Source organism: Euprymna scolopes, chromosome 1 (genome assembly GCF_053919585.1).
Source record: "Euprymna scolopes isolate OS-2025 chromosome 1, ASM5391958v1, whole genome shotgun sequence".
In the NCBI taxonomy this organism is placed as follows: Eukaryota; Metazoa; Mollusca; class Cephalopoda; order Sepiida; family Sepiolidae; genus Euprymna; species Euprymna scolopes.
In genome coordinates, this window is record NC_136482.1 from 9,274,002 (window position 1) to 9,294,143 (window position 20,142).

The 20,142-nt window shown below is 31.9% G+C and overlaps 1 protein-coding gene across 1 annotated transcript in view; it reads left to right on the forward strand.

Moving 5' to 3' along the window:
- LOC145277905 (activator of 90 kDa heat shock protein ATPase homolog 1-like) overlaps positions 1–20,142 on the forward strand; it is a 66,058-nt gene that overhangs the window by 14,834 nt on the left and 31,082 nt on the right. Inside the window, exons 2-4 of the mRNA XM_080129973.1 lie at positions 463–542; positions 12,637–12,747; positions 15,889–15,974. Of these exons, the coding sequence (XP_079986099.1) occupies positions 463–542; positions 12,637–12,747; positions 15,889–15,974 (277 nt within the window). The remainder of the gene's footprint in view (positions 1–462; positions 543–12,636; positions 12,748–15,888; positions 15,975–20,142) is intronic.

Genomic DNA, 20,142 nt, shown 5'->3' on the forward strand with positions numbered 1-20,142 from the left:
GGCAAGATGAGGGAATGATGGCTCAAATGATTTAAATATGTGCCACACCATCACAAACACTTTTTTAAATATGAAGTAATGAGAAAGCGACTGAGAAAAATTGGTGTACATGAATAAAACTAGCCTTTACCCCGACCAAGCCTGTGATTGGGCCAAGTGGAGATAAAAATCCATTATTGTGTCCTCCATAGTTAAGGACTAATACAAAGAAAAAGAAGAGCTTATTAAGACAGATGCAATATCATCATGATTGATAATCGAGTTAATTCGAATCATTTCAAAATGGTGTTAAAATGATAAAATTCTCAATTTGTTGTCTTTTCGTAGCACCAGCTGAGATTCGTTATTCTCATGATAAATGCAAGATGAAATAAACTATAAAAACTTTTGGAAATTCTCTTTTTCTTCGTTTATAATTTTGCCTCCTCATATTATCTACTATTTGCCTATTTTTGTTTACAGGGTAGAGAAAAATGCTACGACTTGGTCGAAAAATAAAATTACAGAACTTTTGTGCGGTTTAGTCATTCAAGATGACGAATGTAAGTAAACGTTTGCTTTATTCTCATGAGTTTATCCTTGTGATCGACAGAAAAATAAAAAAAACAAAAATGGATTTATGTAATTTCACAGTTGTAATGCATTTATAACTAGCAGGAATCAACAGTCTCTGGGCTTTTGAAGATGATGTCAAAGAAAAGTTGGTCAGATCCAGGTGTTTCAGGAATGAGGCTGAAGAAGTCAAAATGGGGAATGTAAAATTGGGTATTCTACGTTTCCCATTTTGACTTCTTTTGACATCATTTCCAGGGCACCTGGATCCAGGATTTGACCAACTTTCCTTTGACATCATTTCCAGGGCACCTGGATCCAGGATTTGACCAACTTTCCTTTGACATCCTCTTTGAAAACTCGGAGGCAGTTGACTGTCCACCCTGATTTTTGATTTTTTTGTCAACTTGTTGTTGATATAACTTCCAATTATGAAGTAAATAAAGAAAAGTATGTTTTCTTTATTTACTTCATAATTAACTAACAAAGGTCATGCACCCAGAAACGACATATTGATGATATAAAGAAAGAAAAGAATTTAAACAGTTTGAACATTGTTTTTGACCATCTAGAATTTTTGGTTGTGATAAAAAAAGAAAAAAAGTTGTTTATAGCAAATAATAATTATTGATGCAAAACTTAGTGGTTTTGTGCTTCTACTTGGTGAAATGAACTCTTCCACATGGGAAATTCAAATGAAAATGGCTTTAATTAAAGATGGTGTATGAGTAATTGTTGATGGAAAGGAATCTGCTCTCCAAAAGGGCCTCGATATTCCAGCACACAGTGTATATGTTAAAGAGAGACTGTGCGTTAGCCACAATTGTTCTTGGTGAAAACGTCACTGTTATATTTTATTGGAGATCCAACTGATTCCATGATCGTTTGGAAGAAATTGGCTGATCAATTTTAAAAGAAAACATGGGCTAACAAATTATATTTTCTTAAATTAAAAGAGGGTATATGTTTTCTTTATTTACTTCATAATTAATTAACAAAGTTTGTCAGTTAACCTACACTTGAAGCATAAAAACTTAACAAAATGACTGAATTCATCATGAAATAACCTAAAAATGGTTGATATGCCATAAAACAACCAAATTCATCGGATTTCTGTATAAATTTTTGTTTTAGATTTTATTTTTTAATTGTTAATCATCAGCGAAAAATTAATCGATTTCAATGAACTAAACAATTTATATATATATATATATATATATACATATATATATATAAATTATGTTGATGCAGAAATGTTTTTTAACATTCAACTTCATGTCAAAAAACGACATATGATAAACGTATAAATTAAATGTACATTACATATGAGAGGATGATATAAACGTGTAGCCATGAGGATATATTGCACTTCATATTTACATAAAGGTATATTTTATAAGAAGAATATATGATTCATACCTTTTTCTTTATTCAGAATTCTTCTGTCTTCACTGGTGGGCTCTGTGATAAACATGCAACACTTTATATTTTTAAAATATAAATTTATTTCAGCTGTCTAAGTGGTCTTCACAAGAGTCTGCTTATATATGTCTACATTGCTTGTTCATTCTAGCCCCATCTCCTGAACTTGAATATGTCTGTTCACTTTTGTGACCAAACTCCTCAATCTAATCTTCTCACCTCTTGACCTGTCAGTTCCGTTACGTTATCATCAAAAGCACACGTCTCCTAACGTGTGACCTCTGTCACATACGCAACTGCTTAAGGTTATTTTGTTTATTTAACTTAGCTAATTTATGTAAACATCTTCAGCTAAACAATAAATAATTTGCAAACTAAACTGTTTTAACAATATCACTGGATAGATATATAGACATATAGACATATCAATAATCATGAATTTAACTTGAACCATAGTGTTATCTAACACACATCGGTGAATTTTAAAAAGTTAATTTACATATTTAAAATGCATTTAAACAAATATAATACTTTTGCATTTTGAAATATATTATCAATAGTTTTGTCAATAAAATTTAAAGAAAAGCAATGATGCAAAACTTATAAATTGACTAATAACAAATTATGAAGTAGAATTCAGTAAATATTAACAATGGAAGTGTGGCAAGTTCCCTGTTTAAATGTGGCTGTCTAGTGAAATCTGGAGAAAACTAATTTTCTTCACCAGGTTTTATAGGAGTTTCTAATTTGCCCTGCCTTGTTATTTTCACACAGATGTGTTAGCTTTTGTGGCTTGAAACATTGGTTGAAAAAAACTTTGAGTTCACATGTTCATATGAAAACTTACTTTAAAGCGTGAGAAAGGGAACAAAACGAATCAGAAAGAAAGAAAAAAAAAACATTTGCTTTTTTTAATTCATTGTAGAATTAAAGAAATTTTACCTTGGTGATATCAGATTAGTCATTGAATTACCATATTCCAAACATACAATCACATTTTTTAAATAACATATATGTATCAGCTTTAAATTTCTTAGCATATTATTAAGCCATTAAAATAAACCTTTCAACTAAACTTTAATTTCTCATCCATTGTTTGCATTCAATAAAACTATTTGTAAAGTTCCCAAGTCATGGCAGTCGAGAATGGTGAAATGGAGCTGAGACTCTGAATACCACTTTGCCTCCTAATACAATAAAAAATAACTGATAATCTACCAGCTGTTGGTCTGCCTTATTTTACTTTGTATTCATCACTTCTGGAGTGTTTAGATTGTCTTAAGTCTTCTATCCTTAATCCAAAAGTTAAACATGAAGTATTTAGTGCTTACATGTGAAATATGGCAGTGCAAAATAACAGGTAAATTTATGCATACTTATCAGTTAAAAATATCTATGTATACCAAAAAAAATAAATAGAAATATTGAGTAGAATTTTAATAAATTTTGAAAAAGTAAGAATTATTGTTTTTCCTTTTTTTTTTATTTTACTTCAAAGTTCTCAGAAATCAAGGGGCCCACTACCTGGGGCTAACACTTGAACTCTATATGAAATACATTAGATGTATCAGAATTTTTGTAGGAATTTTTGACACCCCCTAACACGAAACTGCAAATAAAATATAAAAAACGTAATTTCTCTTTTAAAAGTGGGTTTATTTTCTTTATGGATTATACTTTCAAAATAAATTATTAAAATTGTTTTAAAAGTGATAGAGATATATTTTTTAAATTTTTTAATAAACAGTAATGAATTTAATTGAATTTTACGAGCTCAGTATTTTTCAATTTCTAAACTTTAAAAATCTATCAAAATTTTTCTATTGATTCTATTTTTACGATATTTTCAGGGTCAATGTGAAATTTTATGCTCTTTCCAATAAACCGAATATAATATTTTAGACAAACGTTTTTTTTTAATTCACGCCTCCCCCCCCCCATTTTCAAGTGTCTATTAAAAAGTAAATAATTAATTTACTCACCAAAGTTTTATATATCACAAATTGAAGATAAAAGATCAATAAATAATATATTCAAATTTAAAACAAAAAAAAGTAGTGTTTTTAGAAATTTACCTGTAAAGTCTTAAGTTTAAAACCTCTTTTTTAAAAACCACGTTTTTTTTTTTAAATGAAACCTTGGTCCTTGCTCCTTTTAATTGAAAAAAAAATTAGTGCTTGAATTACATTTTTCGAGTAGTTATAAGCTTGGAAAGACAGGGGGTCGAATTAATTCACGCCTCCCATTTTCAAATGTCTATTAAAAAGTAAATAATTAATTTACTCCCCAAAGTGTTATATATCACAAATTGAAGATAAAAGAGCAATAAATAATATATTCAAATTTAAAACAAAAAAAAAGTAGTGTTTTTTTAGAAATTTACCTGCAAAGTCTGAAGTTTAAAACCTTTTTTAAAAAAAAAACACGTTTGTTTTTTTTTTTTTGTTTTTTTTTAATGAAACTTGGTCCTTGCTCCTTTAATTGAAAAAAAATTATGGCTTGAATTACATTTTTCGAGGAGTTATAAGCTTGGAAAGACGGGGTGGAATTATTCAATATTTTTTATGAAATTTCTGACACACCCAGAGATACATAGATATCCAAATGTTCCATTAAAGTTCTTTATCTCTAAAACACTGAGTTAATACAGAAATTGAGAACAAAATTTTTCTCTCCCCAATTAACCATTTTTATATGTTGTAGTATATCTTTCGTTTGGGTCTCTTGGTCTTACTTGATTCCAGGACAAGAATTGATCTAGGCTGGTGGAGTATCCAGCTTTGTGTAATTACTTGAGGTAACATCACTTAGAGAAGGTGCACCATTCCTCGTAATAGCTAATGTAAGTTTGCTGTAGTGAGATCTTATTTAGACAGCAAATACTATGTAGTTTTGAATATTTAGTCAAGGTTTACTTCAAGGGAAAAGTATCCTCATGCCAGGTTGTTCCAGCAAACTCTTGTACAGAGAGACCTTAAACACTCGAGGGTAGTGTCTAGTAGGCATTCCATGCAATTCTATGTTGGACCAACCCCATCTTTCTACCATTTTGAGTCTAAGAGTGGCATGGAAGGGGAGATAAATCATTTTTTTTCTAGCAAAGAAAAACAAAAAAAAATTTAAAATAAATGAAATATCAAATAAATATTTAATTGAAATCTAGTAAACCTGTAATATGCCCTGTATTTAAGAACTCAGGTGATAAGTCCTCTCCCTCTCAGTACTGACCAATAAGTCTCCTGTGTGTCATGAGTAAGCTGCTGGAATCCATATTAAATAGAGTAGTAGTCAACCACCTCAGCAGTAATAACCTTAGTGACATGCAATATGGTTTCCGTTCTGCCAGATCTACAGCAGATGTGATATCTCATAGGATTAGTGAATCTCTTGACAAAGGCTTCCTCTCTAGGGCAATTGCTCTTAACATATCAAAGGCCTTCAATAAGGTATGGCATAAGGGCCTACTTCACAAGATTTCCAGCTACAGTATAACTGGAAATGTTTTCTCAATCATGAAATCATTTCTCTCTGATAGGCTCATAAGAGTAGTGGTTGATGGGCAGAAATCAGAGGCCCTCAATATTAATGCTGAAGTCACTCAGGGGTCCATCCTAGGCCCAACTCTCTTCCTGATATACATCAATGATCTCCCAAAATATATACTTAAATCATTCGTTGACATCTATGCTGATGACACGACCATCTATGGCAACACATCAAAAGCCATAAATGACAAAGTTCTCTCAGATTCTCTCTGCTCTGATCTTGAGCGCATGGTACAGTGGGCGGAGGAGGTGGCTGGTTACTTTTAATGCATCCAAAACCAAGCTCCTATCTTTACATCATCAACGCTCTGATCCCCATCTGGCATCAATTGAAATGGGTGGTTTTCGTCTAGGGGAAGCTCCATGTTCTAATAAGCTTCTGGGCTTGACCTTTACTCCTGACCTGAAATGGAATACGTACATCAAGTCAGTTGCCAAGGTCACTGGAAAAATAGTAGGATCCTTCTACCGCTCCAGAAGATATCTCACCCCTGATGCAATTCTCTATCTGTATAAAAGCCAAGTACATCCAAAGATGGAGTACTGCTGCCACATCTGGGCAGGAGCTGCTAAAAACAGCCTATCCTGCCTGGACAGAGTACAAAATAGGCTTCATGGCCTAGTGGGTGATGCCCTTTTCTCTTCCCTGCAACCTCTCTCCCACAAGAGAGATGTAGCGAGCCTATCTTTGTTTTATCGTTACTACCATGGCAGGTGCTTGTCTGAACTCCAATCTCTGGCCCCCCCCCTCGCCAATCCTTCACGATAAACACCCGCCTTGCTGAAACTACTGTCAAAAATTTTCCCCACTCCTTATCTGTGCCAAAATCAAAACGTAGATTCCATGAACAAAGCTTCTTTCTTAGAAGTGCACACCTGTGGAACTCTGTTCTGGTTGCCTGCTTCCCACCTGACTACAATCTGGATGTTTTCGAGTCCAATGTAAACAAATTCCTGATGAACCGCCTCCTTAAGTGAGACACTTTATCAAATCTCCAACACTAACATACTGTACACACAATAACCCTTATCCCCGAGTGGCTTCCGGGCCTTGATAAATGGTGACTACCTTGTAAAAAAATAAATAAATAAACTTTAACTTGACATAAAAAAAACATGGTGAATGTTTTAAGCAGGGTATAATTTGGTAATTTGAAAATACTTTGAAAGAGATTGTTTGCGAATTCGGTCAAGTAGAAATCTATCATTTACATGTGTGTTCTACATTCTGCTTTATTTTGTTTCTTGGCCTTGTGTCACATCCTTTTCACATTTATCATGGCACATGTTTTTATTATGATCAACGTGGTGGCATCTCTTGGGGCACTGTCACAAAAAAAAAACAGATTTGGTGGCGTTCTCATAGCCAATAGCCACAGTTGTCACATGATATCTACAGTATAGTTTTCTTTATAAAAATAGTCGTTCACATCAACCCAACAACTTTCCCGTCACAGTGTTGGCGAATAATGCTTCATGTACAAGTACTTAATGAAAATTTCTGCAATCATTTTATTGCGTTTCTTGTTCTTTTTCTCACATGGCCAAAAGTAAATTAATCTGTTTTTTACTTTTGTTCTGGCGTTTAAAAAAAACAAACTTCTGCATCTAATGGGCACTGACGTTCTACAAAGAAACTTTAGATATTAACAAACAAATCCATCATTTTTAGCTTTATTAATCAATTTCATGTTAGTACCACAAACACAAGTCTCTGAACCTGAAAGAAGCCATTGCTTTTAGTTTTCCTTGATCCCTCATTAAAAAAGATCAATATTTTATTTGTTGGTGTTCATTTTATGCAAATTTCAATTTGACAATTCATAAGAAATGACAGACTGACTTCCTTTTTTCCTTTTTATGTAACGCTTTTTAAATTAATGATGCAGAATGTTGTCACTCTAACATAGATTCAGGCATATAAGAAAAAACTGGTTTTTATTCTTTGCCAAAATTCTACTTAATAATTTTCCATAATTTTAAGCCTACATTATTGTCTTATATATAAGTCTATCAAATAATTTTCCTGCTATTTTCTTTTGAACAGCCATATTTCACATATTAATACTAGCAGTTCGCCCAGCATTGCTTGGTCATAAAATATGCTTAAATATGATATTTTGATTAATGAAGATTTCGAATTTATTATTATATTACACCTAATATATATTAAGCATTTTAAAAGTTTAAAAAAACAATGACTTGTGCACCACCACCGAGAATTGAAACCAAAACGTTTAGCTTGCAATTTACTTTTTCCTTTGACATTAATGCTTGAGCTATGAAGACATGTTTGCTGCAAGGCTAAAAATTAAAACCTGAACCAATAGCTATTACATGCATATTCGTAATACCATCATTCAACCTTCACCTGGCAAATTCCATTTCTTTAATTTTCACACTTTTGCACCAATTTTCCGTGACTAAAAAACAAATATAAAGTTTTGCATGGGTCCAAATGCCCTATATATTAGATCCAAAATTAACAAGAGTTTGGTAGGCAAAATCTTTTGTACAAATATCTATGCACATACATAAATATATATAAAGAGGTTTGTATTTAGTATAACTTTTTAATGCAAATATTACACAAGTATAAATCATGTAGAATATCTGCATGAATATAATTACATGTAATAGTTGACTAAAGATGATTAATCCATAAGAAAACCAAAAAACTAATAGGGAATTAAAATGAATGTTAAAAAGAATATGCAAATTAGCTAGATTTCTTGCTAGTTAAGGCAATTCAACAACTCATATATAACAAAGTTGTATTTTCTATTTAAATAAATAGAAAACAGGGTTTTTAATATGAATGTTAAGGAGTGGTTCGGGTGAACAATAAGTCGATCCCAGGAAAGGTGACCTATAACAGTGTTATGAAGCTGTATCCAGGCAAACAAAAAACAGTGGAAATCCCGGATGATCAAAAGAACAATAAGTCAATCCCAGTGTTATGCAGGCAAACAAAAAGAACACAATGGGAAATCCCAGGATTTAGAACAACCTATATCCATGACGTCAATCAGTCATGGGTCAGACCAAAACCAGCAAAAGTGCAATAAACAAGCTGGCGAGAAAAAGGTCAACAGGTCGAAGTTATACAAATAAAAAGAGCAGAGAGAAAGAAAGCCGAGGAGAGACACGAGCGAATACAGGTTGACACAAAGTTCTGTGACTCACCCTCACCTAACCTTCCACTGCCGATGATGATAATTAGCTCTGTTACTTTAAAAGTGTAAATCAACAATTCTGTGTTATAAACAGTGTTCGTATTCTTTTTAAACAAAATAGCTGTCCATTTTATACAGTCTAGACAATCACAAGCCAGACATATATGTAATGTGAATACAAAAAAAAAAAGAAATTTATAGTAGTATAGATTAATAAGCACTGAGTATTCTTTCCAACCATAAAATTGCAAATACCTTTTCTGAATTTTCTGTTTATGAATGGATGAAATTTACTTATGAAAATTTATTCAAATAATTTTTAACTTTATATATGACACTTTTATTGTTGGAGCCCCTTCTCTAACATGAGCATTACCATATTGAATATGTGGTTTTAATTGTAAATGACATGAGATTGAAATATAAAGAGGGGAAAAACAATGATACAGAAATGATAACAATAAAAGGAGGTTTAACCTGCAGATATTTATGTACATATTTATTTTTCATAAAGTTACAAAATTAACATAACACATAATGCATAAAAAGCACTGAAAATTACAGGCATAATTATTAACGAAAGGGTTCAGATTAAAATTCCCTCAACACAATTAAAATAGACATGAATTGTCAGGGTAAACAAGTAAAGAGAGTGCATGGACAGTGTAAAGTATCTGGAAACTTATAACACTATCAACCGGTCACTGAGGTGTGACTGGCTTCACATGTTACACTAAATGTCTTAAAGCGGTCTCGGGAAGATATGAAGATGGCCGTCGTTAGGGTCTATAAGAAGAAAAGCATACCTGAGATGTTGGATGTGCTGTGTGGCTCCTTCTTCTCTTAAGATGATTTCTTCACCCTGGTTGCGTTCTGATTGGAATTTTCTTTCTTCATCCTCTGGACCGCTTCGTTGTTTCAATGAGGGCCTTTATGAAAGGCGAGACGTGACACAATTGTAATATATATATGGAACATAACTATTTTATTTTACATCAGAGATACAATATATTACAAAAAACTTTTACAATTTAAAACTGGACAATAGGCTTTTCAAAGCTAACTAGTCTTGAGGGAGGGGGTGCTCCTCCCCCTCGTTTACGGAGAGACAAAAATTATGGTGCTCACCTCATGACGGCCTGAACAGAAAGAGGGAGAGCTCTAGGAAAGGGAATTATGGGAAGGCGTTTCTTTGTATTTCTATGCACATGGCCAAATCACCACCCGGCCATGCTGCAGAGTGTGTTAGAAACAGTGGCACTAAGAAATAGTGCCACAACTATTAACAAATGAATCTTGCGACCAGTAAAAAGGGGCCATGCTAAAACTAATTTACATATTGCTGTGCAAAAGGGTACTTTATTAACTAGAGTAGAATGTTTCATCCAATGCCAGTAGGCACAGGTGAAACGTGAACAAATTCTGCGGAATCTTTCACGTTTTTTTCTAATAGCTGGAAATACTTGATGCTTAGTCAAGGCTATCAAGGGTATTTTTAATTACCTACACTTTGTTATTGTTTTTTTTTATTCAACGAATTTTGATTTCTACCAGAAGCCATATCTGACAAACCATGTAAAAAATGTGAAGCTGGGCAGAAAATAAGCATATAATATATCAGAGTTGTCTGTGTTGCAACTAGGAGTAGATTTGGAATCTGCACTTTTTTGAGAACTTAAGCAGTCATAATACATGCTATAAAAAAAATGATGAAAATTGAAGAGGGCATATTTTCTCTAGACTGACCGTAAGCTACATAGGTAAAAACATTGGTGACTTGGGGGACATACTTTTAGGTGAGCAAAATTTTATTTTCTACCAGGTGTAGGGTTAAAATAATTAAATATTCGGATTCTACCGTCCCTAAATGCCTTTCCTACCAAATTTAAGAAATATTGAATATGTGGAAGTATTTTTTTTTAATTTTATAAAACATTGAAATTCTGTGACATTTCGCGGCATAAATTTAAAAGCAAAATATGCAAATTTTACACCCCCCCTAAAATCCGAACGGTAAGGTTTAGGACCAAATAATTTGGCAAATTTTCCTAACTTATGAAGGGGAATATTTGTGCCAAATTTCAAGTAATTCGGTGTCGGTGAGGAGTGTAATGGCCTGATGAATTAACATGGAATGACCCTCCAGCGTTAAAATTCCACACTAGATATTATTTTTTTATTTTGCTATTGCATTCCAGTTAATTCCTAACTAATATTATTTTGTGATAAAAAAAGGTTCATTTAAACTGACGTGCAGAGGAGAAAAGTTTGAGGAACCTGGCATTGATGTATGTATTGGCTTGTGTACGTTTATCTTTTATGGAAAGAGGTAGGGAGTTGCCTGAAAATAAATGACTTATTTTGGTGTCGGTTTATTAAGAATTATTTTTGTAAATACTGTTCACTCCATCTTCACCTTTTATTAAAGGATGTCATTACAATCTGTTATTTTCACTACATGTTGGTTTTGCCAGTGTGTTATCGCAATGTTCTCTAAAATATTTGAAACAAAACTTGAAAATAATAAACATTTCATTAATGTTTTTGTTTTCTCTGGAAAAGAAAATGTCAAGAGAATAATTAAATTCATAAATGATCCCTAGTCACATGTTCAGGGAGACGACAGCGTTTGTTTTTTTGCAGTTCTTGTGGGGGTGAGGTGTTGACATTCTCCTACATCCAACATCTGGTATTTCCAAATGGTTACTCTTGTGATACTTTGGCAATCTAATGACAACGGGTGTGTTAACGTGATTTTGTCATTAAACCAGAAATATGGCTCTCGTCTTCAGGAGGCCTCAAGTTTTGACAAGCTTCTGGGCTTGACCATTACTCCTGATCTTAAATGGAACACGTACATCAAATCTGTTGCCGAGTCCGCTGGTAAAATGGTGAGATCTTTCTATCGATCCGGTAGATATTTCACTGCTGATGCAATTCTCTATCTATATAAGAGCTAAGTATGTCCAAGGATGGAATACTGTTGCCACATCTGGGCAGGAGCTGCTAGAAAGGACTTGTCCTGCCTTGATAGAGTTCAAAATAGACTTCGTAGCCTAGTAGGGGATTTCCTTTTCTCTTCACTACAACCTCTTTCTCACAGAAAAGATGTTGCGAGTCTATCTCTGCTTTATCGTTATTTTCTTGGCAAATCTATGAACAAAGCTTCTTTCTTAGAACTGCACGCTTGTGGAATTGTCTTCCGTTTTCCTGCTTTCCGACTGACTACAATATGGTTGTGTTCAAGTCTAACGTAAATAAGTTCTTGATGAGCTGTTCCATATAAGTTATCATATTTACCGAATTTTCATTACTATCGATTACTATATTGTCCAATTTCTACTGGATACTCTTGAACCCTTATCCTTGAGTGGCCTCTTGGCCTTGATAATGTGGTGATGCTTGTGTAAAAAAAATAAATAAATAAACAAACACTTGCATTTATTCATATAAACATTAACATTTTGGGTGTTTAAAGTCATCTTTTAAATATGTAGAGGAAAAAATCAATTTGCCTAGCCAATGGTGTGTGAGGTGGTACATAAACAATTGTCCTGCTATAATAACTACAGCTCAGTATCATTGATCTTTTCTGAATTCTATTGTGAAAAATTTGTCCACAAAATAAAATATTCCTAAACAGAACTATTTATATTAAAATCTAAAAATTTGTTGAATAAAAAACAAAATAATAACAAAGTGTAGTTAATAAAGTATCCGTTTGTACATCAATATGCAAATTAACTTGACTATTGAGATGAAATCTATATAAGCATTATATAAAATGAGTGATATAAACTTGAATGCACTTGAAATATTTTGATGTCACTAATAGTGTGAGAAATAAGCCAAACTTTTATGAAATAATTTTCATGACATCTTAATTTTCTATTAAAAATTGTTCAAATACTTTTCAGATTGCTTTTTGTTTTTTTTTCCAGATTTCTGTGAAATTACAGAAGTGACGAAACTTGAAGGTGAAGCGACTGCAAACAATCGAAAAGCTAAACTGATTTTCTTTTATGAATGGGACATTAAAGCTGATTGGTCAGGTGAGTTGTTGTCAGTTTTCATAAAATGGAATGCTCTAACAGGAATTAAAATCTTTTTTGCAAGTTGCATATCATGTTAAAGAGTTTACTGATGTGATGCATTGGTATGTTCCCAAAAGATATCCAAAGTTTTGTGTGTGTTTTGCCAAACGTATTTGGTAAGTGGTGTTTCCGTACTAGACCTACATCATTTAAGGTTGACTGCTTTAACAATAACCCAATTCTCCAAAACAAATTTCAGATATAGAGATTAAGATTAGCAAGAAAACCTTTCTAAGTTTATGGCTGTGTCAATAAAAGCAAAAGAACTTTTGACTAACTGGAATGTTTGCCGATATGAATTCAATGACGACTCTAGCAATAACATTCAGTATTTCCAGCTATTAGAAAAAATTTAAAAAATTCTGTGGAATTTGTTCACGTTTCACCTGTGCCTACTGGCATTGGCTGAAACATTCTATTCTAGTTAATAAAGTACCCTTTTGCACATCAATATGTAAATTAGTTTTAGCATGGACCTTTTTTACTGGTCGCAATATTCATTTGTTAATAGTTTCCAGATACTTTACATTGTCCATGCATTCTCTTTAACTTGTTTACCCTGACAATTCATGTCTATTTTGATTGTGTTGAGGGAATTTTAATCTGAATCCTTTTGTTAATAATTATGCCTGTAATTTCCAGTGCTTAACAGATGTTGACACAATCCAAGAGTAACCTACAAAGTTACTTTCAAATGACTTGGATGTCTTTATATAGCTCTTAGGCAAGTGCATTCTCGTATTTCAAGGGATGTCTGGTGAAAGCTTGTACACACTGTTCTTGAGCGCTGCTGAACGTGCCCATCAGAATAACTATTGAGCTAAGAGCAGTGCGTCAAATACGCCTCTTCTCTCACACATTTATGCATTGGCAAATTGTTGTTCTCATTGTCACTGGTAACTCCCCGATAACTGTACATGATATTTGTACTCACATAAGTCATGATAATGATACACTTGCATATTCACGCAAACATTTCTTACCGCTTATATGTATGCACATACAAAGTATACTCACACTCAAAGAAAATGGAGCTGTTAAGCCTGGTATAGTTATATAGAGCAAGTGAGAGAAAGTAACGACCCTAGTTAAAGTAAGTGCCCCTAATGATGCTGGCTTTAACAGAGCTGAGAGCGAAGACAACAAAATATCAAGGCCTTATGTACGATATGAAAATAAACTGGAATCATAAAATCTGCGTCATTCCAATAATTAGAAACAACCGGACTCATGAAAAGGATTTAAAAAATTACTTGGCAAATATACCCGGTGAACCAAGTGCAATAGAAATACAAACAATTGCATACAAAGGAATGATTAGAATCTTAAAAAGATCTCTCAGCTGAAATGACTAAAATAGTGGGTGAACATCTAACATCTGGGAGTAGTAATACAATGAACAATTAAACGCTTTGGATAATCAGATTTCAAGAGGGTTCTGCTAAAATTGTTATATTTTAAAAACCAAAATACTCTAATTCCTCAAAACACCACCGTTTTGTTCGGAAATGAATATACTTTAAAATGAATTAAATAATAGCATACATTATTTTAAGTTTTAAGCAAATAAAGTGATAAAAATGTGAACATCATAAAACAGCATTTTTGGTAAGGTTCTGTAACCCTCTCCCCCGGTTTGCCCAGTCGTAAAATATGCTTAAATATAATATTTTTATTAATGCAGATTTTGTATTATATTATATTGAACCCAATTTATAGTAATGATTTAAAGTTTAAAAAAAAAAAAAAATGACTCGTGCGCCACCACTGAGAATCGAAACCAAAACGTTTAGCTTACAATTTACTTTTTCCTTTGCTGTTAATGCCTGAGCTATGGAGACATGTTTGCTGCAACGCTAAAAATTAAAACCTGAATCAATAGCTATTATGTAACGCATGCATATTTGTAATGCCGTCATTCAACTTTCACCTGGCAAATTCAATTTCTTTAATTTTAACACTTTTGCACCAATTTTCCCCAGCCAAAACCAAAATATAAAGTTTCGTATGGATCCAGATATATATTTTTTATTATTACATTTTCACCCCAAACAAGGAATATTGCCACTTTGATGTAGGGGGCTACTATCAGAGACCTAAACTACAGGGGTACTATGTAGGAAGTTGGCAGCAAGATGTCTGTTCACATTACACTTGAAATTCTGCATGTCAGTACAGTTGGGGAAGCAGGGACCCGGAAGGGAATTTCAAAGCCTAGTAGTTCTGGGGAAGAAACTACTTGAGTAGAAAGCTCTCTTACATCTAGGGATCTCTACTGTGTAGGGGTGGGATTTAGCTGCTTGTCGGGGGAATATAATTACATGTAATGGTTAACTAAAGATGATCATCCTATAAAACAAAAAAAAAAACTAATAGGGAATTAATTAAAATGAATGTTTAAAAAAATATGCAAATTAGCTAGATCTTTTGCTAGTTAATGCAATTCCATGACTCATATATAACAAAGTATTTTATTTTTAAATAAATAAAAAAAAAACATTGAAAAATACTGGAAAATATTGAAAATGTCTTAAAGGCCTTGAAAATTGTATTATGTCCAGTAAAAATTTGTCAAAATATTAAAAGTAAAATCGAAATAAATAAAATTATTTTTTAGCATCAATAAAAATACCCTTAAAATATTGAAATATTGAAAATAAAATCGAAATACATTGTTTGGAAATTACATAGTATTATTGTGAATACAAGAGTTATGCTCCTTTATCACAAAACTACCTTGTGTAGTTTGAACATAACCTTCCCCACATGCACATTGTAGCCGAACAAATAAGTTCATGAATACCTCCCCGAATTCCCCCAAACAAATAGTTTTTCAATTTTCATGGGAAACACTTGCAAATATATGTATATCGACTTACCCTCTCCCTCTTTTTTTTTCCTCTAGATTTTTTTTTAATCTGTTAATTGTAATCTTTGACTAAACGTGTTTGTTTCCTTTATGTATGTATGTATGTATGTATATATATATATATATATTTATATATATATATATAGGGATTCCAGCTATTCTCTTCACTTTTCAAAAACCTTCTTCATAAAAAAAATCAACCATGATTTTACTTTATTTTTTAATTTTAGGTAAATTAAAATCTGACTCTACAAAATATAAAGGTAAACTGGATGTACCAAATCTGAGCGAGGAAAATGATGAAGAAGATCTCGATGTAAGTAATTTTTCATTAATTTTATCAACATGATACTGATATGAGGAGAGGAGGAAATGTTCTGGTTGATTTCTTTCCTACAACTGAAACAGGATTTTAATTTCTGTAGGATATTTTAAATGCAAAATGCGATAAATATAATTTTCAAAATGTCAAAGCTATCATTACTAAAAGTGTTGTATTAAAACATTCGGCCACACCAACAAATTATATTTTACGTAACATATCAGCATTATTTCTTTTTTTGTTTTAAATTACAATGTTTCAAGTTGTAGTCATAATTGAATATATTTTTTAATGTCTAAATTAGAGTTCACAATTTACATGTGAACTTTTCATGTATTACTTGAACAGTAGACACGGCCAAAACACAGAAAAATCAATTTTTTTTTTAAACAAATTAAAAGCTATTAAAATCTAATATTTCTGATTTTTTTTCAGAAAGATAAAACTCTGAATTTTATATTAAAAGCAGAATATATTTTTTCAATAATTTTTAATTGTTGTTTAAATTTAACATTTTTTTCAAACAGTCAAGTATTTTTTCACTCTAAAATGTAAACATTAACCAAAATTTTAAATATTTAAAAAATGTTTTTGAATCGATTTTAAAGTCTAAATAAGATTTAGGATGATTTGCTATAAAAATATGCAAAAATATTAGAATATTAATACTTGAATTTCAAATAATTCCATTTTTTATGAGGCTGATAATGTTATTGAGAGATGCTATCTTGAATTGTAAGCTTTTTAAAACTATGGAAACCTATACCGGTTACAAAAAACTAAACTAAAACTGTTTTGTTTTCTGATATTTTTTTTTGCATTAACTATAAATTTGTGGTATTGTATATTGCAGTTTTAATATCATTGTTAGTCTACTTTTATAATTTCCAAATTTTTCCTTATATTTTCCTCGGAATAAACTTTTTTATTTCTTTTTTATTTAGAATAAATTTTATTTTCATATTTTAAATTTCATAAAATCATTTTCTATTTCTTATTTTCTAATTAATAACAAGTGAACCACTTTTTTCCATAAATCAGATTATACAGTATTTTTCTCCAATTTTGTAAAATAAATTGTAAAATATGTTTTTTAACAGATTTAATATTTCATTGAATTTCATTTCAAAATAATGGATAGATGATCGCTTTTGGTTCAATTTGAATCCTTGTTTTTTTATTTGAGTCACATGATATCAACAAACACGAAGATGACAATCTTATAATTTTGAGCAGTTTTTCTTTAAACAAGATAATGACTGTTTTTAGTGCCTATCTGCTACCATACTTCAAGGGATCTCACATAAATAAGAAATTGCAGAAACAATTATTGTAATCTTTAAATTTCCACTGTTGTATCTGTTTTTATTTTTAGTATCAATTCGTTGAAACATTCCCTATTTAATGGTATATTAGCAACATTGGGCTTTTTAAAAGAAAATTATAAAATTTATTTAAAAAAATTTTTTAAGTTGTGTTTTTTGTAAAACTAATGCAATTTTTTTATGCTAATCTGAAAAATAATAATTATTTATAAAATATTGAATTTCACAATTCAAAACACAAAAGGTGAAAAATTAAACATTCAAAATTCAGTTCATTCTCAGAATTTGAAGGCCTGCTGTTTTTTGTTTTTTTCTAAACACCCCCCCCCCACTTCCCATACAGGAAGTATATGTCCAGGTCATGCTTTTTATTTTAAGGGTGTTACATCCTTTGTCCGGGTTTAAATGCGCAGCAGTAATTTTAATGTCAGAACACGGACTTAGGGTTACTACCTACACCCAGCTTAAAGAAGGGTACAGAGGTCTACCACTAGAGATGGCTACGCGATTGGTCCCTAATCCAGTCGAGTGTGAGCAAATGTCATCGCCTATCGAATTGAGTTTAATCAAGAGACAGTGAAAAACGAGCATGCAAAAAGGCGGTAAAAAAATAAAATAAGTTCAAGAGGTCGGAAGCAAAAATATAGTTTATATGTATTTTTCTTTTTCTTTTTTTTGTATGGGCTTTATTTATCTTTTTTTTTTTTTTTTTGTGTGTGTGTGTATAAAACAAATAAACAAAAAAAAAAAAAAATAATAATAATCCAGAATTGCAATCACACAAAAGTCTCTTTGATGAGGAAATAGAGGAGGAGAAATTCATGAACCTTCATGGTTAACTCAGTCACCTGCATAATGTTTTTTTTTTTTTATTCTTTCTTTTTAAGGTATCATTCTACGAGCCAAGCAAAACAAAAACATTGCCTTTCTTTGCCGAAAGCGCCAACCCAGACTCCTTCCTTTTCTTTTCCTTCTCCTTTTTCCTCTCTCTTTCTTTTCTTGCTGCTGCTAGTGTCCACCATGATCTCGGCATCATCGCCGTCTTTTCCGCTCTGCCATAGACTTATGTCTGCTGTGACTTGCATCTCCTTTGGGGTCTCTGTTTTCTTCCCACCGCCTTTAGACCGTGACAAGGGCAAGAGTAACCAAAAGTGAAGAGGGAGGGGTTATGTATGCATAAAAGTATATATAAATATATATACCAAATATGAGAAAACACCTTTATAAAGTTCATTGTTTGTTTAATAATCAATCAAAATTTCATATTGATTTTTGGTAAAATTTTAATGAAACTCTGTCAAAACAAATTTTACAACTCCCCTTCATTTTGTCTGTCGCTATTATACAGGGTTCGCACAGGCTTGAAAAATTCTTGAATTTTTACATTTGTCTTGAAAAGGCCTTATTCATATCATTACCTTCTAAAATCATTGAAAATATGGAAAATATCTTGAAAAAACGGCCTTGAAATTATATTTATGCTCAGTATAAAATTTGTGTTGCAATATTAAAAACTAGCAGGACCCATTAATCGGCATTGCCCAGTGGAAGCATGACAGATCCAGAACAAAATCGTTAAAGAACTCCCCTTGAAAACAAAATAAACTACGGTTGTTATTGGTGGCCACTGCCATCCCTAGAAATTAGTGGACACTGGTGGCTGTAGCTCAAATGAAATGATCTGGCTTCCACTGTTGGGCATTGTTTTCCAGTGGCAGCTAGTAAAAACCACTGTCTCTGATCGTCAATACTGTTGTTTACTGGCGATTAGTGTTGCTTTGGAGGGATAATCTGCAGGTATTGAGTGATTATAAAGAAAGCATTTATTAACTCTTTAGATTGAGCTAAAAAAATAGAATATATAAAAAAAATGTTCTTACATATTTAGTTGGAGCTCATATTATTAGGACATAATTAGCTTAACTAAAGCTATTCAGTTATCAGAATATATAATTTTAAAGCAATCCAGCGTTATTTTTGGTCAAATTTTAAAAATATGGTTGAGAAACAAATATCCATTACATTAGTTTTTAACGGTGAATTAAACAATGTTTTGTTTAAAAAAAAAAAAAGAAAGAAAGAAAGAAAATGTGAAATAAGATTTATTTTGCTTCATGTGTGCGAGCAGTAAATATATTTTTTCATCTTTTTTTTTCAGCGGATTATAATCGAATGGACACTAATCTACCCAATTATATATATTAAAATACAAAATCAATATTTAAATATTTGTAGGAGGTGCTCAGTTTCTAGTTAAGTTCCAATTTACTTGCCTCCCCACGAGGACAGCTAGACACAAGGTCAGTTAATGTGAGGAAAATCCAGCTTGCCAAAAGGGGTCAATCTGGATAGAAACAAATATAAAAATTGTCTCAGTCATGAAGGATTTCTCCTTCACTGACAGAGGACAGAAAAGGCGAAGTGTAGCATCAGAATACTACACTGTTAGTGTGGCACACTGATCTTGGCCTGAAGTCCAGGTAGAGAAAAAAAAAAAAAAAAACGTCTTAGATTGGAAAGTTTAACAAAATGTGTTACTCAGACAAGAAATGTAATTGAAAATAAAAACCAAATTTATAAAAAATTTGTAAACAATTTGTTAGCTTTAGCAAAAAATATTTTTTGATATTTAAATAAGTAGGCAAAAATACTTAATAAGTTTTCCAAACGTCACATTTTCTGTTAGTGACGTCACTTATTTTAAATGAAATTTATTTTTTGTCTATTTGTCGTAATTCTTGTTTCACACCTCTTAAGAATTACAACAAACAAAAATAAATTTCATATTTAAAAGTAATTTGATGCCCAAAATCTAAGGCATAACATTTTCAAAAGTC